Source organism: Coturnix japonica, chromosome 2 (assembly GCF_001577835.2).
Source record: "Coturnix japonica isolate 7356 chromosome 2, Coturnix japonica 2.1, whole genome shotgun sequence".
In the NCBI taxonomy this organism is placed as follows: Eukaryota; Metazoa; Chordata; class Aves; order Galliformes; family Phasianidae; genus Coturnix; species Coturnix japonica.
This window is the reverse complement of record NC_029517.1, coordinates 63,255,831-63,281,556: the sequence shown is the minus strand read 5'-3', so window position 1 is coordinate 63,281,556 and position 25,726 is coordinate 63,255,831. Positions and strand designations below refer to the sequence as shown.

General features: G+C 44.8%; 2 protein-coding genes across 2 annotated transcripts in view; one reads left to right on the top strand and one right to left on the bottom strand.

Moving 5' to 3' along the window:
• SLC22A23 (solute carrier family 22 member 23) overlaps nt 1-25,726 on the top strand; it is an 83,645-nt gene extending 57,919 nt beyond the window's left edge. The window contains exons 4-10 of the mRNA XM_015854573.2: nt 3,482-3,650; nt 5,701-5,828; nt 14,315-14,417; nt 16,401-16,633; nt 19,337-19,369; nt 20,259-20,382; nt 24,710-25,726. Coding sequence (XP_015710059.1) covers nt 3,482-3,650; nt 5,701-5,828; nt 14,315-14,417; nt 16,401-16,633; nt 19,337-19,369; nt 20,259-20,382; nt 24,710-25,067 — 1,148 coding nt within the window. The 3' untranslated portion in view covers nt 25,068-25,726. The remainder of the gene's footprint in view (nt 1-3,481; nt 3,651-5,700; nt 5,829-14,314; nt 14,418-16,400; nt 16,634-19,336; nt 19,370-20,258; nt 20,383-24,709) is intronic.
• PSMG4 (proteasome assembly chaperone 4) overlaps nt 3,665-25,726 on the bottom strand; it is a 29,152-nt gene continuing 7,090 nt past the window's right edge. The window contains exon 4 of the mRNA XM_015854576.2: nt 3,665-3,789. The gene's annotated coding sequence lies outside the window, so the exon portion shown is untranslated. The remainder of the gene's footprint in view (nt 3,790-25,726) is intronic.

The following is a 25,726-nucleotide window of genomic DNA, read 5'->3' as shown; positions in this document are numbered from 1 at the left end:
GCCTTGGCAGCTCATAGACTGAAACTGGGAGGGGGGAGAAAACTGCAAAGGCACAGAAAGCGGTTAGCTTGTGGTTTGTAATGTACCTAGCGTATGGACTGCGTTGAGAGAATTGCTTTGTGCTTTGGGACCTGAGATGGTGAGTGAATGCTAAAGAGTTCTTCAAGCAGTGTGACTTAACCTCTTTTCCCTCTTGATGTATTATTTGCAAATGGCTTACTGCTTTTTCTTCTTTTTGGTTTTTCTTGTTAAAATGAAAGTCTTTGCTGTTCGTCCTTGTGCAAATGTCAGCCTTTGAGAACAAATGAGGGTCTTTCTGAAATCTGAAGCAAGAGGTCTATTATCAGTTCGCAAGGCTAAGACCAAGCAGGAAGGCCTGGTTATGGCCCTTAGTCCCTTCCCAGCCTGCTCAGCAGGTTTGGGGCCTTGTGGCTGTGTGAGCTGATGTCAGCCCAGTGTTAATGTAGTCCTTCCTCCATACCTGCCTGTGTGTCCATCTCTGCAGTCTCCCATGAGCTCAGTCCTCTCACCTGAACCACAACCTGAGCTCTCAGCCCCCGGCCTTGTAAACCTCGCTGGCCATGCAGGGCCATGTGGTGCAGTGAACGTGAGCTCATAGGGAACGTGCGCTGGGTTTAGACCGTCATGAGACAGGTTAGTTTTACCCTACTGATGATGTGTCGTTGCGCCCTTTTCTGTAAATCTGAGCCTTTTTGGTGGGCTGTTTGGATGGTAGTTAATTTTGGTGTGGAACAGTCTAGAGCCCTGTTGTCTTTAGCCAGCTGTATCTAGGTTTCCAAAAATGATTCTAAAAAAGAAGTGAAAGCTTTTGGGGCTAATGGTTGAAGACAAATGCAAGCATGAGATGTGCCATACGTCTTCTGCTTAATATCCCTTCCAGACCAAGCCAATGTGTGACTCTGTGATCTAGAAGGATTAAAACATCCCAAAAACAAACAGATGCATCCAGGAGTTTATGATACTGGTGGTCATTTCCATGGTTTGTGTATATGTTAAGGGTTTGTTCGACTCTCTACAGTCAGCAAGATATTTGAGGTGCAGACCTTTTTAGTTTTGGAACCTTTTGGTTTTGGAAGGGGAGAGCTGGAGTTTTCTCACTGGATTTGCCAGAGAGCTGATCTCTGTCTTGCAGTGATTTCACATGAGTTGGTAATGTCTCTTGTGGGACTGGGTGAGCGCATCGCGGCACTGGTAAGAGCATCAATCAGGAAGCCCTTGCTAGTCCTGCATAGAGGTGCTGCAGTGTCTTTACTGACGGGGCTGGAAAGAGCCTGACTGCTAAATGCTTGCTAAAAACAGCAGTAGTGAATATTTTATTGTATCACATCGAAGGCAGAGGTTGTGGAAAGTCAGTAGACTGTCCTGATATGTAGAACATTTCAACAGAGATGCGATATTTCATTTAAGCAGAGCACTTGCCGATGACGCTTGAAGGTCACGCTCACCCAACTACTGCAAGGACTTTTCTTCCACTATCCAGTTCTTCCAGGGGAAAAGGCAAAAAAGGCCTGTGATTATCCAGAAAAGAAAACAGATGCCAGACTATCCCTGAGGTGATTTCCATCCTATACAATGACTGACTGCTGCACATGGAGTTACACGCATTATGCTCCAGTGACTCCAAAGAGCATAACTTCCTTATTTTCATGCCTCTTCCTGACGTCATGAAGAAGTTGTTCTTGTCTCAGTGAATTTTTGTTATCTCGTGCTAACCTGAGCAATGCAATTGAAATGCCAAAGTCTCACCTATCTAATGCAGACTTCCTGTTTCTATAGCAACAGAAGTCATCCTTGCACTTAGCGGATAAATACTGGAGCATGAGAAACTGCGACTTCAGGGCGTAGGAAAACAAACAGAAACACTTGTACTTGAAGATCAGGAAAAGAAAATACAAGTGACCTCTTGACACAATTAAAAAAATGGCTGAGGCTTGGAATATTTCATTAGTAAGATTGAAGCTGTATTAATATCATAAGAAGTCCTGTGTTTGAATCTCATTTCCCTAATTAAAATGTAAAAGCCCTTTATAGCAAATGAGAGTCTTTGAGGGTTTTTTCTCCCCCTTTCATTTTCCAAAGCTGTTGTGTTTCTGGTTACAGTAATGAAAATTTGGGCTGCCTCACAACAGATGCGTTTCCCTTTCGTGTTGGCAGAAAAGCATCAGTGTTTTTTGTCACTGGCCGAAAGAAAAGGAAACAAACAGCATGTGGTGCCTAATCCTATATTTGATCTGCGGGCGGCCAGTTCCTGGTCAGTGGGTTTAGATCTGTGTTACAGAGATAAGTGCTGAACAAGCTACAGATGAGAAAGTGAATGAATGAGCAGCTGTCTCCTCTTCCTATTGTCTTATGGTTTTTCAAGTACTATTTTAACAACCATTAAATCATAATTTAAAATAACTGTGGGAAACATCCCAAGGAAGAACACCAGAACTGACAGCAACACATCATGAGTGTTTATGAGCTTGTGTTTCTGTATCAGCATACTGATAAGTACTGCACAACGGTTGTGGCAGGTTTATTGTACTTGGTTATTAATCTGTGGAAGTGAATGTAGGCAAGTGAGAAGTATTAAATAGGGGGTTCTATTATATTCTTACTAGCGAAAACATTATTTATGTTGGGTATATTTGCAAAAGGCAGTCCAATTTTAATGCTGTTTCTTCTGGGCATTAGAAAAGAAAAAGAAAAAGCCGCCTTTCTGATAAATTCATCTTAGTTTCTCAAGAATAAAGCCAGAATTCAGGATTTAAGGAAGCTTTTAGTCTACTGGCATCACTTGTCACAGGGCAGCTGAAACAGCCGGTGCTAGCAGTGATGGTGGTTGTTTGCCCTACAACAAAAGGAGGGATGGGAGACAGGATAAGGAAGATACAAGGCTGTCTTGTATGAAAGTTGATCAAGACTAGTTATTATGAAAATAAAAACCACACCCAGAAACAATCCACTCAGCCAAATCTGCCTTGAAACCAGCTGACTTGCAGCATGTTTAGCTGTGAGAAGCTAGCATCCCATAGGATCCTGCTGAGAGCTGTGCTTTTCTGCCTCCAGCAGACTGACTGGGAGGTGTCTGGTGTCTTTGAGAATTGCAGAAAGACTCTACATGAAATCTGTGGATCACCTGTCATCTTCTAGTCTCCTTAAATATACATTTATATACGTATATATATATTTTGTTTATGGGGGTAGGAGACATAGGTTGACAGTCAGAGATGCAGCAGGTCTGCAGGAGATGCAGTATGTGCATGGAAGTTGCACATGTTAGCACCACAGCCAGCTGCTAATGAGCTTCCCTTTTGCTGCAAGGGTATTAAAAGCCCAAATACATGAGGAAACAGGATTTATGGGATGGTCAAAGGTCTTGACGCTAAGTCCGTGGAATTTCATGAAGCTGGGCAGCCTGCTGTGGGGAGGTGCTCCTGTGGGGTTCTGAATGCATTGCATGTGCTCTGTGTTTCAGGGATAGAGCTCTGCCCTCCTGCACATCGGTTCATGATCACCATGGTGGCAAGCTTCATTGAAATGGCGGGGCAGTTCCTGATGCCGGGGCTGGCTGCTCTCTGCAGGGACTGGCAGGTCCTCCAGGCTGTCATCATCTGCCCCTTCCTACTGATGCTGCTCTACTGGGTGTAAGTATTTCTTCCCCTTCAGGTCAAAGGCAACACAAGTTCCTAATGCTGGACTTGAGAGGTGCCTGGAAGTAAGGGTGCTTCTCCATACATATCAATTATTATCTTGTTCTTCTATTCACTTTGTATGAGGTTTTGCCTGTGGAGTAAGAAGAAATAACGTTATAGCTTACTGTAGTAGCCGTAAGTTTTACATGTTGATGTGTCAGGACTCAGTAGATGAGTATTTTGTTGGGCAGAAAGTTGTACTTTGTAATTTCTCTGGCAGTAGCTTCCACTTTAAAGATACAAAAGGATGTGCCCCAGCCTAACTGCTTCAACTTGTGGCTGCACAGCTCGGTTTTCTCTTTAAACCTGCCCTGTGGTTCTGGGCAGTCACTGTTCATTCCTTTGGCCTTGGTTAAGCCCGTCTAGGTTAAAAATAACACACCTCTGCTCGTGAGTATTACAACTGGGCCCAGTGTGTGCACGAGGTGGCTGGCTCTGAGCCTTCCTGCTAGTTGTTGCCCAAATTAATGTGCGCCAGGCTGGCAGCTGGGGAGCACTCCCACAGGTCTCTTCTCTGTTCTGGCTCCTTGTCCTCCCTCACTGCCAACCCTGTGGGCTGTGCTTTGGCAAAGGGCTCCAGGCCTGGTGCTGCCTGTCCTGGAGAAGTGGGGGGGACTCTATTGTCACCAGAACTTCATAAACCTCCCAAAACCATGTATTTTTGCTTCTGTCTTAAGAGTGACACACAGTGGTGGCATAACATAGCAGAGACTAGCGAGAGCAGGGTTGTACAAAACCATAACAGTGAGAACAGAATAGATAATTAAAGTAATGCTGGCTATGTTTAAATGTTTAGTTGCTATAGACTGAAAACGGAGCAAGTTGGTGGTTGTAACACCTAACAAATTGCAACTTAAGTTCTATGTTTTTTCTGTTCTTGGGTAAAGATGGAGTTCTCATCCATTCATCACCATAATCCCATAAATAGAATTTATTTATTAAGTTTAATTTATTTATTAAATTGCCTGTCTCTGAGCTCACATAAGTAGACGTACTGCAGCTTGGGCTGAGGGCAAAAAGCAGGTCAGGAGAAAGTTATAGGTCTTTTATAAGGTGATGATCTCTTTTCTGTTCTTGATTTCCAATATATAATAAGTATTTTGCTGGTGATACCTTGATGCTTTATAGCCTAAAATGTAGCTGAAACATGAGTTGTACTGTATATTTGAAGTTAAAAGAAGCTGATAAATTCATTCTTAGAAAGTTCTTTTGGAAAATGAGTGAAAATGAGGCTGAAGCAAGAGGAAAAAAACATGCCCATTCCAAAAGTATTGATGGAAGTGAGGGAAACAAGCAGATGAAAAACAAACACTTTTATATTATGACTGTATGTGCATTTGTGTGTATGCTTGTGAGGCAGCTCAATTAACGTAACCTTGTCTTCACTGGGAGAAACTTTGATAGCAGCAACTGAACTTTATCTGGAGTACACACCATACTCACTTGTATAAGAGAAGGCCTTCAAATCAGCATGTGAAGAAGAAGATTTTTTACGTGTTTAAAAATTAAAAAATCCTGTTCCATTATAATCCTGGAAAGTAATTTTTCACTTTTTAATCTCCATCTTTACAAGAGATTTCAAATCACTTCTGTCAGATGTTTTCCTACTGCAGCCTGAATTATCCTGTGTAACCGTGCAGCTCATCTATCCCCTGCCTGGCAGCAAATGTCTCCTGCACACGGCGCTTCCTCCTTCTCCCCATTCTTTCACAATGGTATTAATAGGCAGAACTCCTCTAATATGTTATACAATTCTGATATGTCCTATCTCAAGGTGATAGGATGGTTCCTGTATCATTTGTGTATCAGTGTGAAAGGGAATGGCACCAATTCCTGTGCTTTGAGCCTTTTTTCTCTTATATTTTTAACAGATGTTTTTTCCACTTTTTGAAAACAGTTCTATTGCCCACAAATACTTAAACAAGCAGCTACCCACTATACTTTAAAACTATAAAGCTTTATAAACTGGGCAGCAACCCTAATGTGTTTTCCGTCTCTGAAGTATTTTCCCAGAGTCCCTACGGTGGCTGATGGCTACGCAGCAGTTTGAGGCATCCAAGGAACTTATCCTGCAGCTCACGCGCAAGAACAGGATGAACACAGAAAGTGACATCAAAGGAGTGGTGCCTGGTGAGTAGAACAGGCATCCATGAATCTGTCCATTCAGATGAAATTCTTTTCTACAAGTTATTATCCAGATGCTTTCTTTACTTTGCTGGTACTCACTGTCGAGGGTCAGTTCGGTTCTGTACTTCAGCTTGGTAGTCATACCATGGCCAGTGCTGTGATTTCTGTAGTAGTTGGCAGATCTGTGTTAATGATCTGGTTTGCATGTGAATTGCATATCTGAAGTTTCTTGGATCTACATCACACACAGCATGGCTGTACGATGTAAATGACATTTTCTTGGTAAAGTTCTGAAAAGCTCAAGGGTACGGAGCAGCCTCTGATCTCCATCCCTGTCTCTGTTCTGCACATCTTCTGCAGGGTAGATGAAGGGACTTGGAGAAAATGTGCTTCAGAGGCAATGAAAGGTCTCACAGTTAGACTTGGAGATTCCCAACCAAGTCTAAATGTGGCCTTTCTCAGCTAGTTAGCTACTTGAGTTTGTCAACAAAATGAAGTGTGTTTTTAGGGGAAAAATAATTACTTGAGTTTCCTTTAAGGAAAACGATAAAGATGCAACTTGGTGCTATTGGAATTTATTTAAGCTATTTCTAGTTACAGTGTCACTAAGCACTTGTTACTTAGCACTTAGAGTGATAAGTATCAAAATGGTTTTATGGCTATTACTAACCACAGTCTGTATGTGTCTTGGTGGGTCTGTAAGCAGAAGAAAGCATGTTTCTGTTTTTGTGTGCTATAATCACAAAGACATCATTGCTGTATCAAGGAATGGTCAAGAAGCCTGTACTTGTCCGTGTGAGAGGATGCAGTGCAGCCTGATGCTGATAGCTCCTATTTATTCTTAAATCTATTGCTGAGCTTTCCTGTCTTCATGGAGGGGGGTTTTATTTGTGAATTGTTTTATTCTCTGAAGTGGCTGGAAAACGTTTTGCTTCAGTCCAGGTCTGTTGTGTTGCTGTTTAGTATCAGCGGTAGTAGCCTTGTGTGACCGAGTCACTCCATGTGTTGACATGTACAGTCTCTTCCAGCTGGAAACCCCAGTGTAATTCTACTCACCTATATCAGTCAAATTGGTGTACCCTGTGTAACAGATTGTTACTGGAGTTGTATGTACACATTTTGGCAGCTTCTAACAGTTCAGTAATAGAAAAAATTGACACTGAAATGAGTGAAGTATTTCTGGGATGGAAGAAAATGCAATTTTGAATTGTGGTCCAAGCAGCGAATGGGTGTATTTACCCTTCTGAAGAACTGTGCTGCTCCCATTGTTGGAGGAAAGCTTTTAATTCTCCCTTTGGTTGTGCTACACACAGTGGAGACCAACCTTCTATAGCCTCTTCGTGCTGTAGAGAGGTGGCCCGTGTGTTAGGTAGGGAAAAAAAAGAAGCTTGTTTGCTCTGTTTGAATCAATCCATGAGGTAAAAGCAGTTTGTCAGTGTTCTTCTAGAAGATGCCTCCAAAGAGAAGAATGAATTGTCTTAGTAGTGGTCGCACTGGAGTTGTGATAACAGCTTCTATGTCTGAAGACCATCACAGATGGGCAGTACTTAGCCTGCAAGGCAGTAGGCAAACAAATTAAAGCTGGACAAGAGTTTTCTAGCAATTGGCAACCCTGTCTATGGCAGGGGGTCTGGAACTTAGTGATTCTTGAGGTCTTTTCCCATCCAGGCCATTCTGTGATTCTGTGACCTGCCCTAAGGATGTGAAGGCAGTGTATGTTCTGAACGGCAAAACAAATGGAAGGTTGGCCCCTTAGCCAGGGCTTTGTTCTGAGCCCTAGATGAAAACACAAAGTAGAATGGTGCTGTGGACATAGTGTATATAGTCATTGCTATCTAAGGTAGGGCTATTCCGTGGAAGAAGGCACAAAAATACTTTTGCAGCTTGGTGAAATAATACTGATGCAATTACAGAAGTGTGTGGTGGTGACGTGTATTGTGTGTGCGTACGAATGCTGACTGCAGTTAGGAAAGCTGTGGTTTTCAGGGGGGTTTTCTTTGAATTTAAACAAAAAATACAACAGCTCTCCTTATGTCTGAGTCAGTCATTTTTCCTAATATGAGAAAATAACTACAAAACCTTTGATTGTACCTCAGGCCACCACAGCTACAACTACAGTACTGTGTACGGATTGGGATGGATGAAGAGCCAGGTGCATTAGGCAGAGGAAGAAAGCAAGTTCCTTAGCTCAGTAACACGGGGCAGCCTCATGTGATGCTGCTCTATACAAACCTGCTGGATGTGTTCCTTTACAAGATCCTGTTTCTTGGTTGTTTATTAGTGCCGAGCTTAAGTACCCCATGCAAGTCCCTGGGGTTAGCCAGGTACATTGTGTTGATGAATATGATTTAGCTGGGAAGTATTGGTAATGGTTGGACTAGATGATCTTCTAGGTCTTTTCCAACCTTGATAATTCTGTGATTCTGTGATTGTGGGAAATTCAGTTCAAACCATTGGAATAAAGGCAGCCTTTAAGTCTCATGGACAAAAGAGATTTCTGTATTAAAGGAAACCAGCCAGCAGCAGTGATTTCTGTTGCCCTCTTGAATATCCGATCAGTTTTCAGAAGGGGCTCCTTTTTTTCCTGACAGTCCCCTCTTGTCCGCCAGTGGCAGCTGATGGAGTTTATGCAGCTCCTTCAAGGCATTGCCATACAGGAAAAATAGTGAGCAACAAGAGTAAGACTGATGAATGTAAGTCTTCTTTTGCTGGCTGGATATACAGAAGTAGAAGAGGAGGTCATGCACGTGACATGAAGACGACAGTAATGACATGACAGCTGCAGGATTTGAAGAGGGAGGGCATATAAGGGAGCACTGCACTGAGAATGTGCCTTGTGGTGCCACTGGGAAAAGCCAAATATTCTGTAAAATAAAATAAAATATAAAGAGATAACCAGGTGGTGGTCAGCTTCTCTTAAAGCTTGACTGAATTTCAGTGGGAGCTTGGCATGGAGGGCTAGCAGCAAACTCTGGTGCTCTCACTGCCCATGTGAACAGGGCATGGATGTGGAGCAAGGAGAGGAAACCTAAAGAACCCATCAGAGGAGAAGAGCACTGAGAAGGACTGCTAATAGAGAGGAGAGGGAGTAGGGGAGTGAAAAGAGTTGTGGGGGCACAGTATAAAGATAGTTGAAGGTGACCTCCAAAGGCAACAAGGGACAGAGGGCATTAATGGCTGTAGAGGAAGGAAGAAGGAGAGCTAGGGCACAAAGACCAAAGAGTCTGTGACTACTTGCTTCCTCCTCTGTCCAGAATAAGTTGTCAAGCCCTAGGATGCAGTTTCAGCATTCTTCTCCTGTGAAACCCACTTGTAAAATGTGTGCCTCACTCCTCTGCTGCCCACCTTGCTCGAGGCTCCCTCCATAGCTCCAGCCACAGACAGCCCTAACACCTGTGTAGGTATCTGCAACATGATGGCCCAAATACAGCTCCACACAATGACAGTTGAGATATTCCTTTTTGTTTCTTTTTGGGTGTTGGTAAGGTTAGCAGAATATAAACATTGGCAAGTCAGGCTCTCAGAAATGCAAAAAGTCAGGTTGCTTGGGCAACCTTTGCTTGGCCTCCTGTCATGAAGATAAGATGATACAGCCTTTAATAACGTGACTGCAACCTATTTTTTCACAGGACATAGGATGAATGAATCAGTGCATAGCATGGACGATGCTGTGGGAATGAAGCTGTTGTCTGTTCCTCATTTGTTGCAGAATTTGGAAGGTGTGTAGTGAATGAGCCAGAGGGTTGCAGGAGGAAAGAGGGCAGTCCTGGGGGAATGAAGCTGAATAGCTTGTAAAGAGCTGAACTCGTGTCTGTGTCCACCAGGGATGTTCGTGCACAGTGATGGAACATTCCCTGCAATTAAGCTTTTCCAGTTGTCACCAGTCATTGTTTCTTCAGTGTGTGTCTCTATAGCGTGTATTTCTGGGGCTTGGTTTGCAGAAAGGTAGTGTTTCTTTCAGGACCTACAGTGAATATTGCATGCAGAGCAACCCAGAGCTCGTATTTCTCAAGCTATACTCCTAAAATTGCTGAGTGATTTTTTTTTTCTCATTCTGGACATTATTTCTCTGCATTTCATCTCCCTGCATTGCAAAACTGGAATAATCTTACGAGAAAGCAGTGGGGGTGATTCCATTGATATTTATGAAGTACGGGAGTATTCTGACAGCGCTGTGGGAATGTCTCTCAGGAAAGCGTATGATTTTGTATTCACTGTGAGGTCTGAATAATAAGGCAGAGGGGCGCGTCTTGAATGAGAAAGGTAGAGAATGTTGTTAATAGCTCATTTGCTGACTGCACTGAACATTTTGGAAGAGGAAAGCAATGTGCGATCATCTAATTAAGTGCTGTATCATAACGTGTATGAGTGACTGGAAGTTGCAGTGGTAACCTTGCATCTGGCCTTTCCCACCTTTTTTTGAATGTAATTAGAAACACGGGATTGAAACAAATTATTGCAGTCAGTCATTGTATTTGTAGTCAATGAGTTACGCAGTTGCTCTGACTACCTGAGATCCATCTTAAATACCCTTAGCTTTCTTGTCCCATGCTTTTGTTGGAAAGCCATTCCCTAATCCGGATTGCTCTTACGCTTGGCTACATTTTAGCGTTCAGTTCAAATATACTGTAGCTGTCCAGATTCTTTGTCTTTTTTCTTTTCCCATTTGCTTCTGTGCTGCAACTGTCTCTATCTTCATTTTCTCTTTTCCCATACTGTAGCAGGAGACAGCTGGATTTCTTCTCTATCTCCTCTCCTTTGATAAATAGGCTTACCAAGGCTTTAGTTTCTCAAATATTGATGACCAGAATTGTAAAAGAGCACCCATATTTCATCGTGTGGATTGGAAATACTTTATAAGTGCAGCATATGGGTGCCATATAGTCAGAGCAGCAGCAGAGAGCCAGCGGCATTGCAGTCCTTGTTAAAAGCTCATATTCCAGCAGAAGCACTTCTCTTGAATTGCTGAGTTGTATTTTGCATTTCCAACTTGAATTTGCTACACACCATCTCAGGTTCATCCATTTTTCTCTGTTGTCCCTTTTCTGTGCTGAACAGCTGATAGCGCTTCGCTGTAATCAGCAGTCGTCATTGACACATCCCTCAGTTGTGCCAATCTCCCTACTGAGTTTATTAAATATCGTTTTTGTTTTTGAGAATGACAAGTCACCCCAGCAGTGATCTCCTCCATCCTGCTTTCATTTCCATTTTTGTGCCCCTTTTTGCTGCCTTTCCATCAGTCAGCCCTTTACCCAGCTTGTATTTTTGACTGTGACTTGATAGCCTTCAATACTCCTCCAACATGAGGCTTTTAGAAAGTACAATATGCTAGGCTGCCAGTCCTTGAAGACAAAAGCAAGCATGGATGAGATTCTGGAGACAGAAATCCTGGGAAGCACCAACAGCCCTGCTCAGCAGCAGCACAGTGTGGCTGTGGGCAGGTTGCTCAGCTCTGCATTTCAGCTTTGCCTGCCTCCTGCTGTTGAGCTCTGGGGACCGATGGTGCCTTTCTGTTATGCTTCCATTGCTCTTTTCATGTTCAAAACACTACAGACAGTAGCACTTAGCAGCCAGAAAAATCCAGCAACACTCCGTCACCATATGGCATTTGTCACCTTGGACATCCTTTTTTAGAGGTTTGCTTCAAGCTTTGTCCATTTTGCCTTTGCCAAACAGTGCGGGGATGGGTGGCTTCATTTGAAGCCTTGAGAGATGCTTTACAGCTTTGAAAGCCGTGGTCCTGAGATGCAGTGAATCCCACGAGAATCCAGCAGCTCTGGGAGCTGGAAGCTGATGGGGTTCCCCTCCCTGTGAGACTGTCAGAATGTCCCAGTGAATAGCTTTAATTTCCACTGAGACGTGAAGTGTGAGCACGCTGACAGTTTTCCTACCGAGTCCTTGAATAGGAAGCCCGCAGTGTGTGTGGGCTCTGGAGTATGGGAAAGCTCATAATGGGCCTCTGGGAACGTGGGGGAAAATGTATTTTATTTTCCACACTCTCCTTTCTGGCGTATCAGTCAGAACTGAAATGTTGAATGCAAATTCCTTCTGAACTGGTGACTTCGGTGCAAAATCAAAGAAAAGACTGGGGGGGGGGGCAGTTGTTCTGCTGTAACTGGCAGAGCAATAGTTTGCTTCTGTGTGACTTTAATGGACGTTGGCTCGACTTTTAAGATCGTATCATTGACCCATGGAGTTTAGACAGCCAAGGAGCTGTCAGGACCGTGCTGCTGCTCTCCTCGTGGTATATCACAGTCACATACCTGATTTGTTGCAATCTCAGTGATGTTTTGCCTATTGTAAATGTTTGTGTGGGGGTGAATGAGTTGGGCTTGGGGTTGGTTTTTTGGGTTTGGTGGGTTTATTTTGTATATATAAAGGATGGAGAAAGCCATCAGAAAGATACATGATATTGGAGACTTGGGGAGAGCCAGTCATCTGAAGGAAGTGACTTGTGAGTAGATTTGGATGTTTTAAAGATTGAAGAGATGGGGGAAAAATAAGTGGTAGAGTCCGAAGGTTCAACCAACATTACATGAAAGAATTGAAATAGCACCTGACTTTACATACATACATATATATCTTGTGTCCTCTTAATTTCATTTAACGAAGCTGTGGCTTAACAAAGCACAGACTGACAATGAAAAATGACTTTGGGAAAGCTCAAAGAGCACGGCGTTAGGGACAGTCTACTGCTGACAGAGGAGGAAATGTTTTGCTTTGAAAGTCCAGATCTGGTCGTACTTAACCAGATGGAGAGAGAACCCTCGTGCCCACAAGAAGTCTGTGCAGCGTGTATTGTGTGGGTGGTGATTTTCATTGTTTCTCTTGAGCCAAATTAGTAAACAGTCATCCTCTGTTCAGCTCTGCGAAACCTTGTGCTTTTTCTTCTGTTTTGCTTGATGTTTTCAGTGCGAAAGGTTTAGCATGGGCTCAGTTATAGGTTTTAGAACACTGTCTTATCTGACTGCTTTAGTTGTTTGGAATTATTTTCTTCCCATTTAATCCTTTCCAGAATCTCGCTACAAAAATCATTTTGACCTTGCTCTGTGAGATTAAGTACCTCCATTTTTTATTGCTTTCTTTGTTAAAATAGCTCCGATCCATTGCTGAGCCCGCTGGGTGCTCCTGTCTTGCAAATATTAATTTGGCCAATTTCCTCTTTTGCTCCAGCTCTGCTGTTCTGATTCTGTGGGCCTCACGCTGCATAGATGCTGGGGAGAATGGATATTATCAGGTATAAGGAGACTAGTGCCATAATATCCTGCTTAAGTACAGTCATTAAGTACAATGAAATACCTCTCATTTTTTTTCCTCAGAAATATTCCACATAGTTAGAGCAGATAGGTGACCAGAAGTGACCTGTGAGCAGTGAACAGTGCGACTATTTGCATCTAAATAGTCTTTTCTTTGCTTTATTATTTTTATGACACTGTTTTCCAGTAACAGCGGACAAATGCGTCTTTTGTTTTGGTTGTAAATTAGAGCTGGTCTATCTCATTTCTCCCCAGTGGTTTGCTTTTTATTTTTTTTTTCCCTTTTTTTCCCCTCCTCTCTCTCTCTCTGTCTTGTATCTCTTGAAGGGATTACTGTTCAGTGAGTAGAGCAGAGGCCAGGGCAGTGCAGTGTGGGCAGCTGAGGACACTGGGCTGATTGCCCATGCACAAAGGGAAAGGATGCAGGGTGCAAAAAGGGACTCTGCTGCTGCTGCTGTGGAGCAGGCTGGAAAGCAGCAATACAAGTCTTTGCCCTAAAAAACAGTTGTGGTTCACACTCCTGGGATACAGCATTTTTTATGACTGTTTTATAGCTGTGGCTTTTGCTTGTAGCAGGCTTCATGCCCTCCTGCTCATCTCACTGCTGTTGTATCTTAGAATCATGGAATCATTCAGATTGGAAAAGACCTCTAAGGTCATCTCATCCAACCACCAGCCCATCCCCACTGTGCCCACTAACCATGTCCCTCAGTGCCACATCCACACCTTTCTTAAACGCCTCCAGGGATGGTGACTCCACTGCTTCCCATGGCTTGGGAACAGTGGCCCTGTTGCATCCTGAGTAGGAAGGAGTTCACTTTCAGTCTCTAGGCTAATGATATTTTGGAACTGAGCAGCGTTCTTCATTTCATTCTACACCAAGGAGAGTATCAGGTGCAATATTTGAGAGGTTTGTGTGTTGTAGGATTGTAAATAGAAGTTGTCTTGCAGTTAGCTCAGTAGTTTAAGGACAAATCTGGTTCAACCATCAACCCATGCCCACCATGTCCACTAACCACACCCTTCGGTGCCACATCCACGCATTTCCTGAGCACCTCCAGGGATAGTGACTCCACCACCTCCCTGGGCAGCCCATTCCAGTGCTTTACCACTCTTTCTGAGAAGAAATTTGTCTAAATATCCAACCTGCACCTCTCTTGGTGCAACTTAAGGTCGTTAACTCTCATCCCATCACTGATTACCTAATGATTTGGTTCATTTGTTTTGTTTCAGAGCTGGAAAAGGAGATCACTAGGAGATCGAAGAAAGTCTGCATAATCAAAGTGGTGGGAACCAGGAACCTGTGGAAAAACATTGTGGTACTGTGTGTGAACTCGTAAGTCCCATAATGTGTTCCTGTTTGAGTATTTTTGTGGCTGGTGACCTGAAAGAGATGATGGGGACTATCCAGTGAGGGACCCTTAGCTTTTAAAATGTCCATTTGAATTTGGTTCTGAGAGTTTGCCAGTGGGAAGTGGGAGCAGTCTGGACATCTGGACATCCTCTGCTCTCCTTAGAAGTCTGTAGTGCTCTCGTGGCTTTTTCTTCCCCAGTCCATGGCCCCACTGTGCAGCTGTTATCCCTGCTAATAGGCACGTGGACCAGTCTTAACACAGAGAGGACAGCCCCTGAGAGGCATGCAGATTCTGCACTGGTTGCAGAGCCAGCTCTCTTCTTTAGACTTTGCATTCCTCTTTGCCACCAGTATTTGGCCTGGTTCTGAACCAATGTCTTCTTCTTAAGCTGAGCAAGCAGGTTGAACAGCCAGAGTTAGCTGTATGTGGAATTCTCCCTTTCACCCACACCCTTTCTAGTGACGCGTGTTTGGAAATTCCCTAATCCAGAACTAGGAAGCCCACAGAGCAACTTAGAGCAATAGAGCATGGAGGCTGTTTGCCATCCAAATAGAGTGTGCAGCTGATGTGTGTTTAAGGAAATAGCTTTCAGGTTTGTCTTTATGAAGTGGGAAAAAGTAAATCTAAGTTCTGTTGATTCCGTTGCTTGGGTCTACACTAGGTTTTAGCAGTGTGGATGGGACATGGAGGAGGAACCTTTCTCAGGGAGTGATGAGATATCAAGGGAGATAAATGTCATCAGTTTCAGCAAGTTTAGATAACTGAGTAATTCATGGGGAAGCAGACCGGATAGCAAAGCACAGATGATACGCTAATCTGGCTTATTGGTCATGGCCTAAATATCAACCTTAGCAAGCATGTGTGCATGCACAGAAGAGAAGGGGAGAAGATAGAAGCTGGTTAATGCTCTTATTTGTTAAAGAATGAGTTTGCTAATTAATATTTCACTTAGAAGGGGAGTTATCCAGATACCCAAAGCAGGTGACATCTCTGTATAATGGCAGGTAGCTGTGCTGCTGTTTGTTGTTGTGGGGAGGAGTGTGGTGCTGGGGGGAGTATTCTTGAACTGTGGTGTTGATTCACAAGGTTGCAAGAAAAATTCCCCAGGCTCCATGTAGTCACGCCCTCAGCAATTGTGTATTCCCCAGCTGTTTCTATGCTTAAATTAATACCCGGTTTACACTGACAAGTGCTTCAAGTTCCTGACACTCAGGAGGATAGAGGTGTATCAGCATAATTCACCTGCCATTCATTTTTGGAGACCCAGGTCTGCAGCGCTGTGAGGCACCATGAATTTGACATGAGCTTGCAGCTCATTGCAGTCATTAGTAATAATCATTGCAGAACAATGTGTGACTTTGCAAGCTCATTTCTAAGGGGTTTTCAGTTGTAACAGGCTAACATGGGGGGTGAGATGCTGTCCGAAGTATAATCCAGTACTGTGGGCAGGAGGGTCTTTCTGGAGGAGGTGTTTGTATTGTGCTGTGTTCTGCCACCCAAGCACACAGGTTGCTCCATCACAGCAGCGCTGGTTGAGTGACCATCAGCAGTCGGATATATTGGAAACAGTGAGATGCTCGAGAGAGGAGTTCCTAAATGTGTTGGGAAAACCAGTCATAGAATCTTAGAATCACAGAATGTCCCAAGTTGGAAGGGACCGTAAGGATCATTGAGTTGGCGCTAAGTGTCCTTATGAAATTTAACATATCCTGATCTTGAGCAAAAGCTGTACAAATGATGACAGTAGATTGCAAATCTCTGCTTGAGTAAGGATTCTTTTTTTAATTTTCTATTTTAATCATTTCTTTTAGTGATAGCACCTGGAAGATGAATTAGAGATGGGTCTTTTTGCAGTAGGTGTTGTATTCTCACAGCAGAATTGCTTCCCACATGAATATGTTTCAGTGTTGAATTACACTGCAGTACGTGGTGATGATCTCTCACCGCCTTTTCCTGTTCCCTAGGCTGACTGGCTATGGCATTCACCACTGTTTTGCAAAAAGCATGATGGGGCACGAAGCGAAGATGACGCTTACCCAGAACTTCTATGCAGACTACTATACCATGGCTGGGATTGCGCTGGCATCCTGCCTGGCCATGTGCCCTGTGGTTGGCTTCCTGGGGAGGAGAGGAGGGCTCCTGCTCTTCATGATTCTCACAGCCCTGGCATCGCTTCTGCAGCTGGGCCTTCTGAACTGTAAGTTGGAGATGAGCTTTTTGGGACCACAAGAGGCTGAGTGTGACACACAGGAGTAAAATGGTCATAGCAGTTGATGGCAGAGAGTCTGACAGCCACGTAGCTGTGTGGGAACATGGCTGATTTCTGTGCCATATGATCCTACTGATGGTGATTGCAGAAATGTCACTTATAGTATATTTTGTCTCCCTTTTATCGGTTAAAGTAGTACATCATTAGATGCTCATAGGAGTCTCCTTTTTGATGTTTCCTTGCACTGTACAGGTACAGAGATTAACACTGTCACAGTTAACAATTCACTGTCAAATTTTGGATGAAGGTCCTCTGCTCTCCCTGTTTTTTTCTTATGGGAGGGGAGAATTGATTTTAACTTGTTTGTGGAGTTGATGGAAAATGTTACGCACCTTAGGATGATTCCTCCCCACCTCCAAGGATCTTTGGATAAGGGACCAGGGAATGTTTCCATTGCCCCTCTCAGATTTGACATGCAACCTGCTTAGCTTCAGCAGCTTAATTTATCTGAAGGTTTCTCCAAACACTTGTTGCCTTAAGATTCATTAAGAAGAGGAATTGTGTTCTGGATGAGTCCCAGTGGTAAAGCTTATTGAGTGTTGGTGCTGCTTCTAGTTCTATCATGTAAAGACAAGCAAACAAAAAAAAAAACCATTTATTTCAGTGAAATAGGCTTTGGGGGAAGGAGCTGAGTAGGGGCTTGGGAAGGAAGGAACTTCCTACTTGGTCTGCTTTCCAGATGGCCTCTAAAAGAAGCAGGAGTTAAAGCAATAGGTGCGTGTCTTCTGCCTACCCTGTCCATCTTGCTACTTAGAAATAATGTGTGGGTGGCAGAGAAGCAGAGCTGAGGAGCCCTACTTCTACTGTGGCATGTGTGTAAGGTCAACATGTATATGTAGGTATGATTTCTTGAGGTGATGCAGCTTGTCTAAGAGGTTGTTCCTTTCAAAAGCAAGAGACTCTGCCCCTCTTCTGGAGGCTGTTGGGAGACGGAGACGTGCCTCTGGACAAACTGGAATTGTGACAAACACGAGAACACTGGTTGTTGCTGTTTTCTACTTCTAAGTTTAGAAATGACTTCAGAACTTTAATGAGAGAGGGTTTTTACTTTGAGGATGGAAAGATTTTTATGTTCCCTTGTGTTGAGGGGGAGCCCTTGGCCAGCAAATGTTGCCCATATTTGCAGACCATATTTCCTGAGAGTGTTGACCAAGTTAACCTTTAGTGAACACACTATTTGTGGAAGTGGGAAGGAGGAACAGTGAATATCTTTCAGGACATAGAGGAGACTCCAGTGTTACTCTCCACTTGGTACACATATTTACATTTCCTTTGAGCTTGTGTACTGTGCCCAGCAGTGTCAGCTGAAAGGGGAGAAGCTCCCTGCTGCATCTCATGTTTTGAAATACTGTGACATGAATATGCACACCGTGTGTGTGTGTGTGTGTTCTCCCAAAACTCTAGGTTCTGGTGATATTATCCAGCAGGGTCCCTACAATACATTCATCTTTCTTTTTAAGGGCATCAGATATTTGTGGAGGCTGCCACGGTAATAAATGCAGTTGCTTTGTAGAGAGAAAGTGCACTGGAGCTGATAAAATCTGTTTTCAGCTTTTCAGCAACAAGGGCTGATGGTAGGAAGAAACGTCCTGTAAGAATTGCTAGAACCTTTTCTGTGATGGGTCTGTGTGGTTTTGTGAGCAAAGACAGTGGTGCAGCTGCCTGGAGAAGCTGTGGTGCCCCATCTCTGGAAGCTCAAGGCCAGGTTGGATGGGGCAGCCTGAGCTGGCAGGGAGCATCCTGCCCATAGCTGGGGGTTGGAGCTGGGTGGGCTGTAAGGTCCCGTCCAACCCAAACCATTCTGTGACATGATGTAGCTAATGTGTAAAAACAGCTACAGACCCTTGGTGCTTTCTGCTATGCTGACACTTGCACTTTAGTAGATGCCTTGTTTCTGTACGCTGTCCCTTCTTTCCTTCCCCCATTTCTTTGTGCAAAGTGGAGAGAGAGGCGGCCTTGAGCTTTGGGGCAGTTTGTCTCTTCCTGCTCTAGATCATACCTCACTTCTTCCCCAAAACTGCTGGAGAGAAGCAGTGACCCTGCCAAGTATTAAATCTGTTGCAGCTTCATGCAGTTTAGCATAATTTGGGTGTAATTAGCAAATGAAATGGGAATTGCAGAAAAGGGGAGAGGAGTGTATCCAGCAGCAGCAGGCATTGAGGCTCATCCTGATCAATGCTTGCTCCAGACCCCAGGGTGCCCTTGCATTGCTGCCCAGGGAGGAGGTCACTGAGCACTCAGTGATGCTGACACTGAGAGCTTTGCTCCAAGCAGAGCCTGCATTGGCCATCTCCTTGGGGGCTGCAGGATGGGGGCAGTTTCTCTACTCCCTCTTCATTAACAACAAAGAGGCCTTTGTGTTATCCCAGCAGTAATTCTGGGTCTCTTCAAAATGCTTTTCCTCTGTGGTTATTATCACCATTTCATTAGCATTTATTTGGCTGAAGCTGGCATGTTGCATCAGAGGACATGCCAGTCCTGCTGTGGGACAGGAGGGGTGCGTGGGGCTGAGGGAGGCATGCAGGGCTTGTCTTTTTTTGCTCTGAGTTGTGTAAATAACAACAGTACGTTCCTGTTTTCTCTCCCTCTCTTATTTTTATCATATTGTAACTTCCATGACCTTGGACACAGTGATTGGAAAATACAGTCAACTTCCAGACTCAGGTACGGTTTACATACATGTCTGCAATGTGCAAGAAGCAATGCTGAAGTCTGTTCTGAGAAGGGGACTCAGACACTGTTTCTCAGCATGAAATAATTTTGTGGCAATAACATGGGCTACATAAAGTGCCCAAGAGCCTCACAGAGCCCCACAGTGCAAGGTACTGCACTCACATCCCTATCTGCCAGCAGGATTTATCCTCTCCTGCTGGCTTGTGGTACATGGCATAAAGGGTTTAGCCCTCAGCAGGCTGTGGGAATCACTCGATACACTGCAGAACTTGTGACCTGAGGACTCCCATATACTTTTTGCTCTCCCAAGAGCTGATATTTCCAGCAAGAATGTAAGTGGGTGGTTATCCATTGGATCCAACACAGAGGGTCAAGCTGAGCTGCATGTCTGCAGACCCACCGCTTGCAGGGCATTGGCAGGTGGAATGGAAGTGGGAGCACATCTATTTCCCTGCCCCGATGTGCCATGAGCCTCTCCAGCACCCAGGCTTGTGAGCTGTACCAGATGCTGGCAAACTGATGAACACCGCCTGCATCCGCCTGTCTGTCAAATGTGGGAGGGAAATGTGTGTCTGGTGCCTAAAAGGCTGCCCAAATAGGTGGGGTTTTTTTTTTTGTCTTTTACCTTTTTGTGGTGGCTGGGCATAAATAATGCAGAGATCACTGCCATTTTTGGCACAACATAACAATGTTTCTTCATCTGTGTTTATGTCTTGGATGCTTGGGAAAGGATTTTATAAATACCTGTTTTAAATTAGCGTTACAGAAATGACTCAAATCCTTATTTGGGGAGAATGAGTAACGTAGACCTGTTTTCTTGTTTTCCTTCCTGGAGATGTGGCCTCCTTCTCTCTTTTCATGCTCATCCTTGTCTTGACAGGTATGAGTGACAGTGTCAAGGACAAGTTCTCTACCGCATTTTCCATTGTGGGGATGTTTTCTTCGCATGCTGTTGGAAGTCTCAGCGTATTCTTCTGTGCCGAAATCACACCCACAGTAATAAGGTGAGACACCAGGGCCCCTCACTTTAAAGTGCAGGGAAAAAATTGAACTCATTTTCTTAATAACTGGCTGTGTAACTTAACACGTTGTTTGGGGTGGGAAATCTCCCATAATTGGAGAAAACACAGTAATTTCTGAGCCACTGTTTAATGGCTGCAGTCTGTCAGTCTAAGTAAATGCCTATCTGAGGACAGAGGGGCTTTGTTTCAGATGGCTCCACCTCAAACCCCATTGTGGCGATTTTCAGCAGGCCAGTCGTCACATGAAGTGCATTTGTTCACAGCATGGTATGGTCTAAAGTACTGAGCTGAACCAGATCCTGTCGTTTTACACCATTTTGTTACTCTGCTTACCCTGCTGGATTTGTACAAGCAGTAACTGTGTGAGCCCACAGTTGGATATAAGATAGATTCATACAAGTCGGCAAAGATGGATGTAGCTGCAGTCAGTTCCCTGCCTCCGTAGGGTGAGTTAATCCTACTATAGGAGTGGTTCACTGGAAAGGACTTGCTGCATACTGTAGCGATCTGCAGTTTCACCTACAGCACCACTTAGTTCTGCCTTTACTACAGAATCATGCTCTACCTCTTTACCATCTTTCTCTGTGGCCCCAGATCTATCTTAGCCAAGGCTCGATGTTTCTCTAAAGAGAAGTGCTCTCATGCTGGGCAGTAGTAGAACTCGGGCAGATGATCTCTGGAGAGCCTTCTGTAACTTGTCTTTGTATTGTGTGGCTTTTTTGTACCATTTTATTTATTCACCATTATCTTTCCCGGCATGAAGTTTGTGCTTGTGTGTTCTGGATTGTGCTTTCAGCAATGCCACGGCGATTCAGGAGTCCGCCCTGATTCCCATTGAATTTCATAGGAATGTAGGTCATACGGGTAGGAGGGAGAGGGGAGCGGGGAGGAGGAGATTCTGTGCTTCCCTCTTCCCCTCCAATTACACAGTTTTTCAGTAACTTTGTAAAAGCTTTATAACAAAACTGTCAGATTTGCCTGTCCCCTCACACAGCCTGCTCTCCTAAGCTCTCTGACTTTGTGAGCGTATTTTACAGATAACATTATTCCCACAGGGAAGGGCAGTGTGAGTGGCTGGCAGATTGCACAGCAGCCCAAAACACTAGCAGCTATTTATTTACATGCCTGTCAGTTTGGTTTCTTTATGCCTCTTTAATTTGCTTCTCATCTCTGTTTGAAAGGCCTGCAGATAAGGAATTGGCCGAGTCCACTAGAAGGGGATCTGCTAAGTGGGGTCAGATATGCAGTGTGAACCTAGCAAGCTTTTTCCTTAAACTGCTCGTGTTGTAACAGAGAGGGGGACAAATTCCTGTCTGGGAACCAAAGTTGTGCTTCCCCTGGCTCTGCTGGGTGACACCGGGCAAGTGACAATAGCTGGATGTGCCTCAGGGTCCCCGTTTATAAATAGGGATGATGATACTCTGCAGTGCTTTGCAGTCCTACCATTGCAAACCTGTTGATGACATCAGCTCGGGGCTGTAATTATGTTGTGGCTTTCGGGACAGTCTGTAAACATGTCTCAGGAGGAAGTACAGTTAAGCTGTCTGTGCTTTGCGCTGCAGTGGGCTCTGGCCTCGTTGCCTGTTTTCCAGAATACCACCTCTGGTGTCCCTTTAGTGTTTCAGAGCATCACACTGGGCTTTTGGTTGAACCTTGAGGAACCTTAAGAGAAGTAGTGAGAGAACTGGAGCTGTCTCTGAGGTTTCCCTGATCAGATGGTTTATTTGTACCAGGGACTTAGAGCTACTGAATGTGAGCATCGAATAGTGCTGGTAATCCATCTCCAGTAATCTTGATGAGAATACCACCGTGGGTTGCACTGCTCCTCAGTAGGAATGGGCTGAGGAAAGCATGATGTCCTCTCCCTGTCCTCTGTGTTCTCAGTCACTAACAAGTGGGAAAAGAGGCCTGGACCAAGAGTTCTCTCGGTGCCCTGCTGTTAAATGGGACCTGGACCAGGCTGGTCTTTTCAAAGGCATCAGGGCCGTGGGTGTCCAGACTCTGGTCTGGAGATCAGACTCCAGCAAGGCTGTTCATGTAAGAAGAAGGCTGGGAAAAGCCACGGGAGTGTTCAGGGGATGATTTCAGAAGCAGCTGAGCAGATGGGATAAAGTCCTAATAAACAATTGGTTCTGAGGACAAATGGCCAACCCGAGATAGGATGACAGTGCACTGTGCAAAGCTGAGAAGTGCGAGTCCTTCCTGTCAGGCTCAGCCGGGCTGAGGCTAAGAGCCCTAGGAAGGATGTTGTGCTGCTTTCTGATGGCCACTACAGCCCTCAGGGGCCTGCACAGGGCAGCTGTTTCAGGCACAGGCCCCATCAGGACAAGGCAGGGCTGCCAGGCCACCTGCTCACTCCGTGCAGCAATGTGAGCTCTGTCTGCTCCCTAGTGGTGGCACTACTTCCCTGTTCTCAGAGCTTTCTGCTTTTTCACTTTTCTTTTTTCCCCCCATTTTCATATTTGCAGCATAGTCAGACATGAAAAAACCAAGCACACCAATGTGTACTTTCAGACCTTCTCCTGCCAGTTTCTGAGGGCAGAATAAAGTAACGCTTGCTCTAATTACTGACATGACGTGGAAAAACTGTATATTTCCCCCCTCCAAATGTGAAGCTGCTTGCCCTGCAGTGACAGAGCTGCCTTTGTTGCCCTCTTCTGCTTCCTTTCAGCCTCTCCGATGTCCTTCCGCAGCTGCTTTTAAGGCTCCCCTCAGGTCCCCTCACTCGCTGGGATGCAGTGTAGCTGTAGTAAGTGCTGATGTGAGCAAGCCAACTTGGAGAGCGGCTCACCATGTGTTTGGGAGGGGTGTTCTGCACAGCACCCATGTGAGCCTATTAATGAAGCTGCAGGGAGGCCGCTTGCATAAGGGGCGCATTCAGCGAGGTTTCTAAATTGCGATCGGAAAGCTGGCAAGGTTTTAATTAGGGCTTTGGCTGTATTGGGGGAAAATTCACTCCTATCTGTGAAAAGAGCTTCACCAAGTCCGGAGAAGCAGGAGGTACCTAAAGGAATTTTTAGAGAGAGCATTTATTGAAACCTGCACATCTCTGCCACTGGGCCTGACCTCCCTCTGCAGAAGAGGGCACTTTGGGAAGGGCACACTGCAGCTCTGTGGGATGCAGCTAAGGAGAGCTGCTTTGGGTTACAGCCAGGAGGTCTGAGTGTTCCTGCCATAGAAACAGGTCTGCCCATGTCTGTAGTGTCAGCAGGCGGGGTGGGACAGCCTCAGCCACGTGGCTGGATGTGCACGGGGCTTGGAGAGGCTCCAGGGAAGGTAAGGCATTGCCAGAGGGGCTGCTTGCATAACCCAGAGTCAAAATGGCATGGAATGCAGCCGGTATAAATGTTTCCATTCTTGTGATGGGGTGACAGAAGAGGCTGGTTTCACACTTCACCTTTGAGCTTTACTGCCTTTTCACTCTTTTTTGGTGCTTGCATATATGATCTCAGTACTCCGGCACATTGCTGTAATAAATAAGCATTTGTGCCATAAAGAATATTCTATGAAGTTCCCCATTTACAATTTAAATGTTTACCTGAATTCACCTTTTTGTCAGCCCTTGTTGCACAGCACACGAATACATGAGAAAAGCAAGAGCTAGGCAAGGCGCCTCCCTCATGGCGAGTCAGGAAGAGATCTCAGAAATGAATCCGTGTTATCCATCTTTGTCTTTCTATCTTCCTTTCTTTCTGTCTTTCTTTCTTTCTGAAAATGATTCATGTTGTACAGCGCCAGTGGATGTAGAGGTTCCAGCCCCAACACATTTTATAGGGAAAATATTTCAGTGCTCAGTACAGCAGAATGAGGCGATGGTCTGTGAAGCCTCATCTCCTGCCTCCGTTGGCCATTGCTGCCAGGTACTTCAGGGACATCCAAAATAGACTTCTGCACCTACCACTTCAGGTGTGTCTTGTCTAAGCAGGATGCTAAGCACAATCTGGTTTGTCCTTGCTAAATAAAGGAGCACTTGGAATAATTCAGAGGGCTGTACTCGCACAGTACAGCTGCTCTTCTCTTTATGTAGGTACAGTTATGTGGGTGTGAAAAGATACTTGCGTGAGTATGGTTATTTCTCCCCATAGCAGCAGATAGGCAGTAATCATCTACAACAGCAAAGCAACACAGCTTTTTTTTCCGCACAGCACAGAAGCTGTGAGCAAACAGCTTTGTCTCAGAGATTTCAGAGTCCATGTGCCCAAGTTGCTTGCCCAGTGAGACAGCATTGGGTCTCAAGCCAAAGGGGTGTTCAGGTGCTTTTCTGGCACAGATGTGCAAGGTCGGGCTCTCACCTCTACTGTGTTTGCAGGGGCGGAGGGCTGGGGCTGGTCCTGGCCAGTGCAGGTTTTGGCCGCCTGACTGCCCCCATCATGGAGCTGCACAACCAGAAAGGCTACTTCCTGCACCACGTCATCTTTGCCTGCTGTACGCTCATCTGCATCATCTGCATCCTGCTGCTGCCGGAGAGCAAGAACCAGAACCTGCCCGAGAACATCCCGGACGGGGAGCACTACACCAGGCAGCCCCTCCTGCCTCACAAGAAGGGCGAGCAGCCCCTGCTCCTCACAAACTCTGAACTCAAGGACTACTCGGGCCTTCACGACTCAGCAACTGTGAGCGATGGCATCTCGGAGAACACCACTGCCAACGGGATGAAGTCTATGTAACTGGGTGGATTTTCTCCTTTTTCTTCTTGGTTTTTGTTTCTTTGGTGGGTTTTTTGTTGTTGTTTTGTTTTTGTTTTCCCTTCTCCCCTTCCTTTTGTATTTTATTTGATGCTGTTGTGCAGGAGGAACAGCACTTTGGGCAACGGTGTTTTGCGCAGGTTTTACGAACCGGCAACGGAGCAGATGTAGACTTGGGGGAATTCAACTCTGTTGCTAAAGCAACTCGTAGGAGTCATCAGCTGTTGTGTGGATCACTCTTGAAAAAATCATGGGGGAAAATACTCCTCTGAGAAAGGACCTGGCTGGAGGTAGCCCTTCAGAACTCTTTTTTTCCTGCCATTAAATATGTATATTTATTTTGATTTATTCTCAAGAAGCACTTTATTTCCTTTTCCTTTCATAGATCACAAAAATGAAGCCATCTTATTATAAGAGGTGCAGCCATTCCAAGAAAGAAACCATGGGGGGAGGGGTGGAGGGAAGAAGGGAGGTTGTTTTTTGTTTCCTTTTTGTGTTCCTTTAAAGGAAGGAGGTATCACTGCAAAGTTGAACCTTGACTTGTGCAACATTCTTCTGCCTGTCTAGAAAGGCAAAGCACCCAGGTTGCCTGCTGTGTTTGTATACACCAAAAAAAAAAAAAAAAAAAAAAAAAAAAAAAA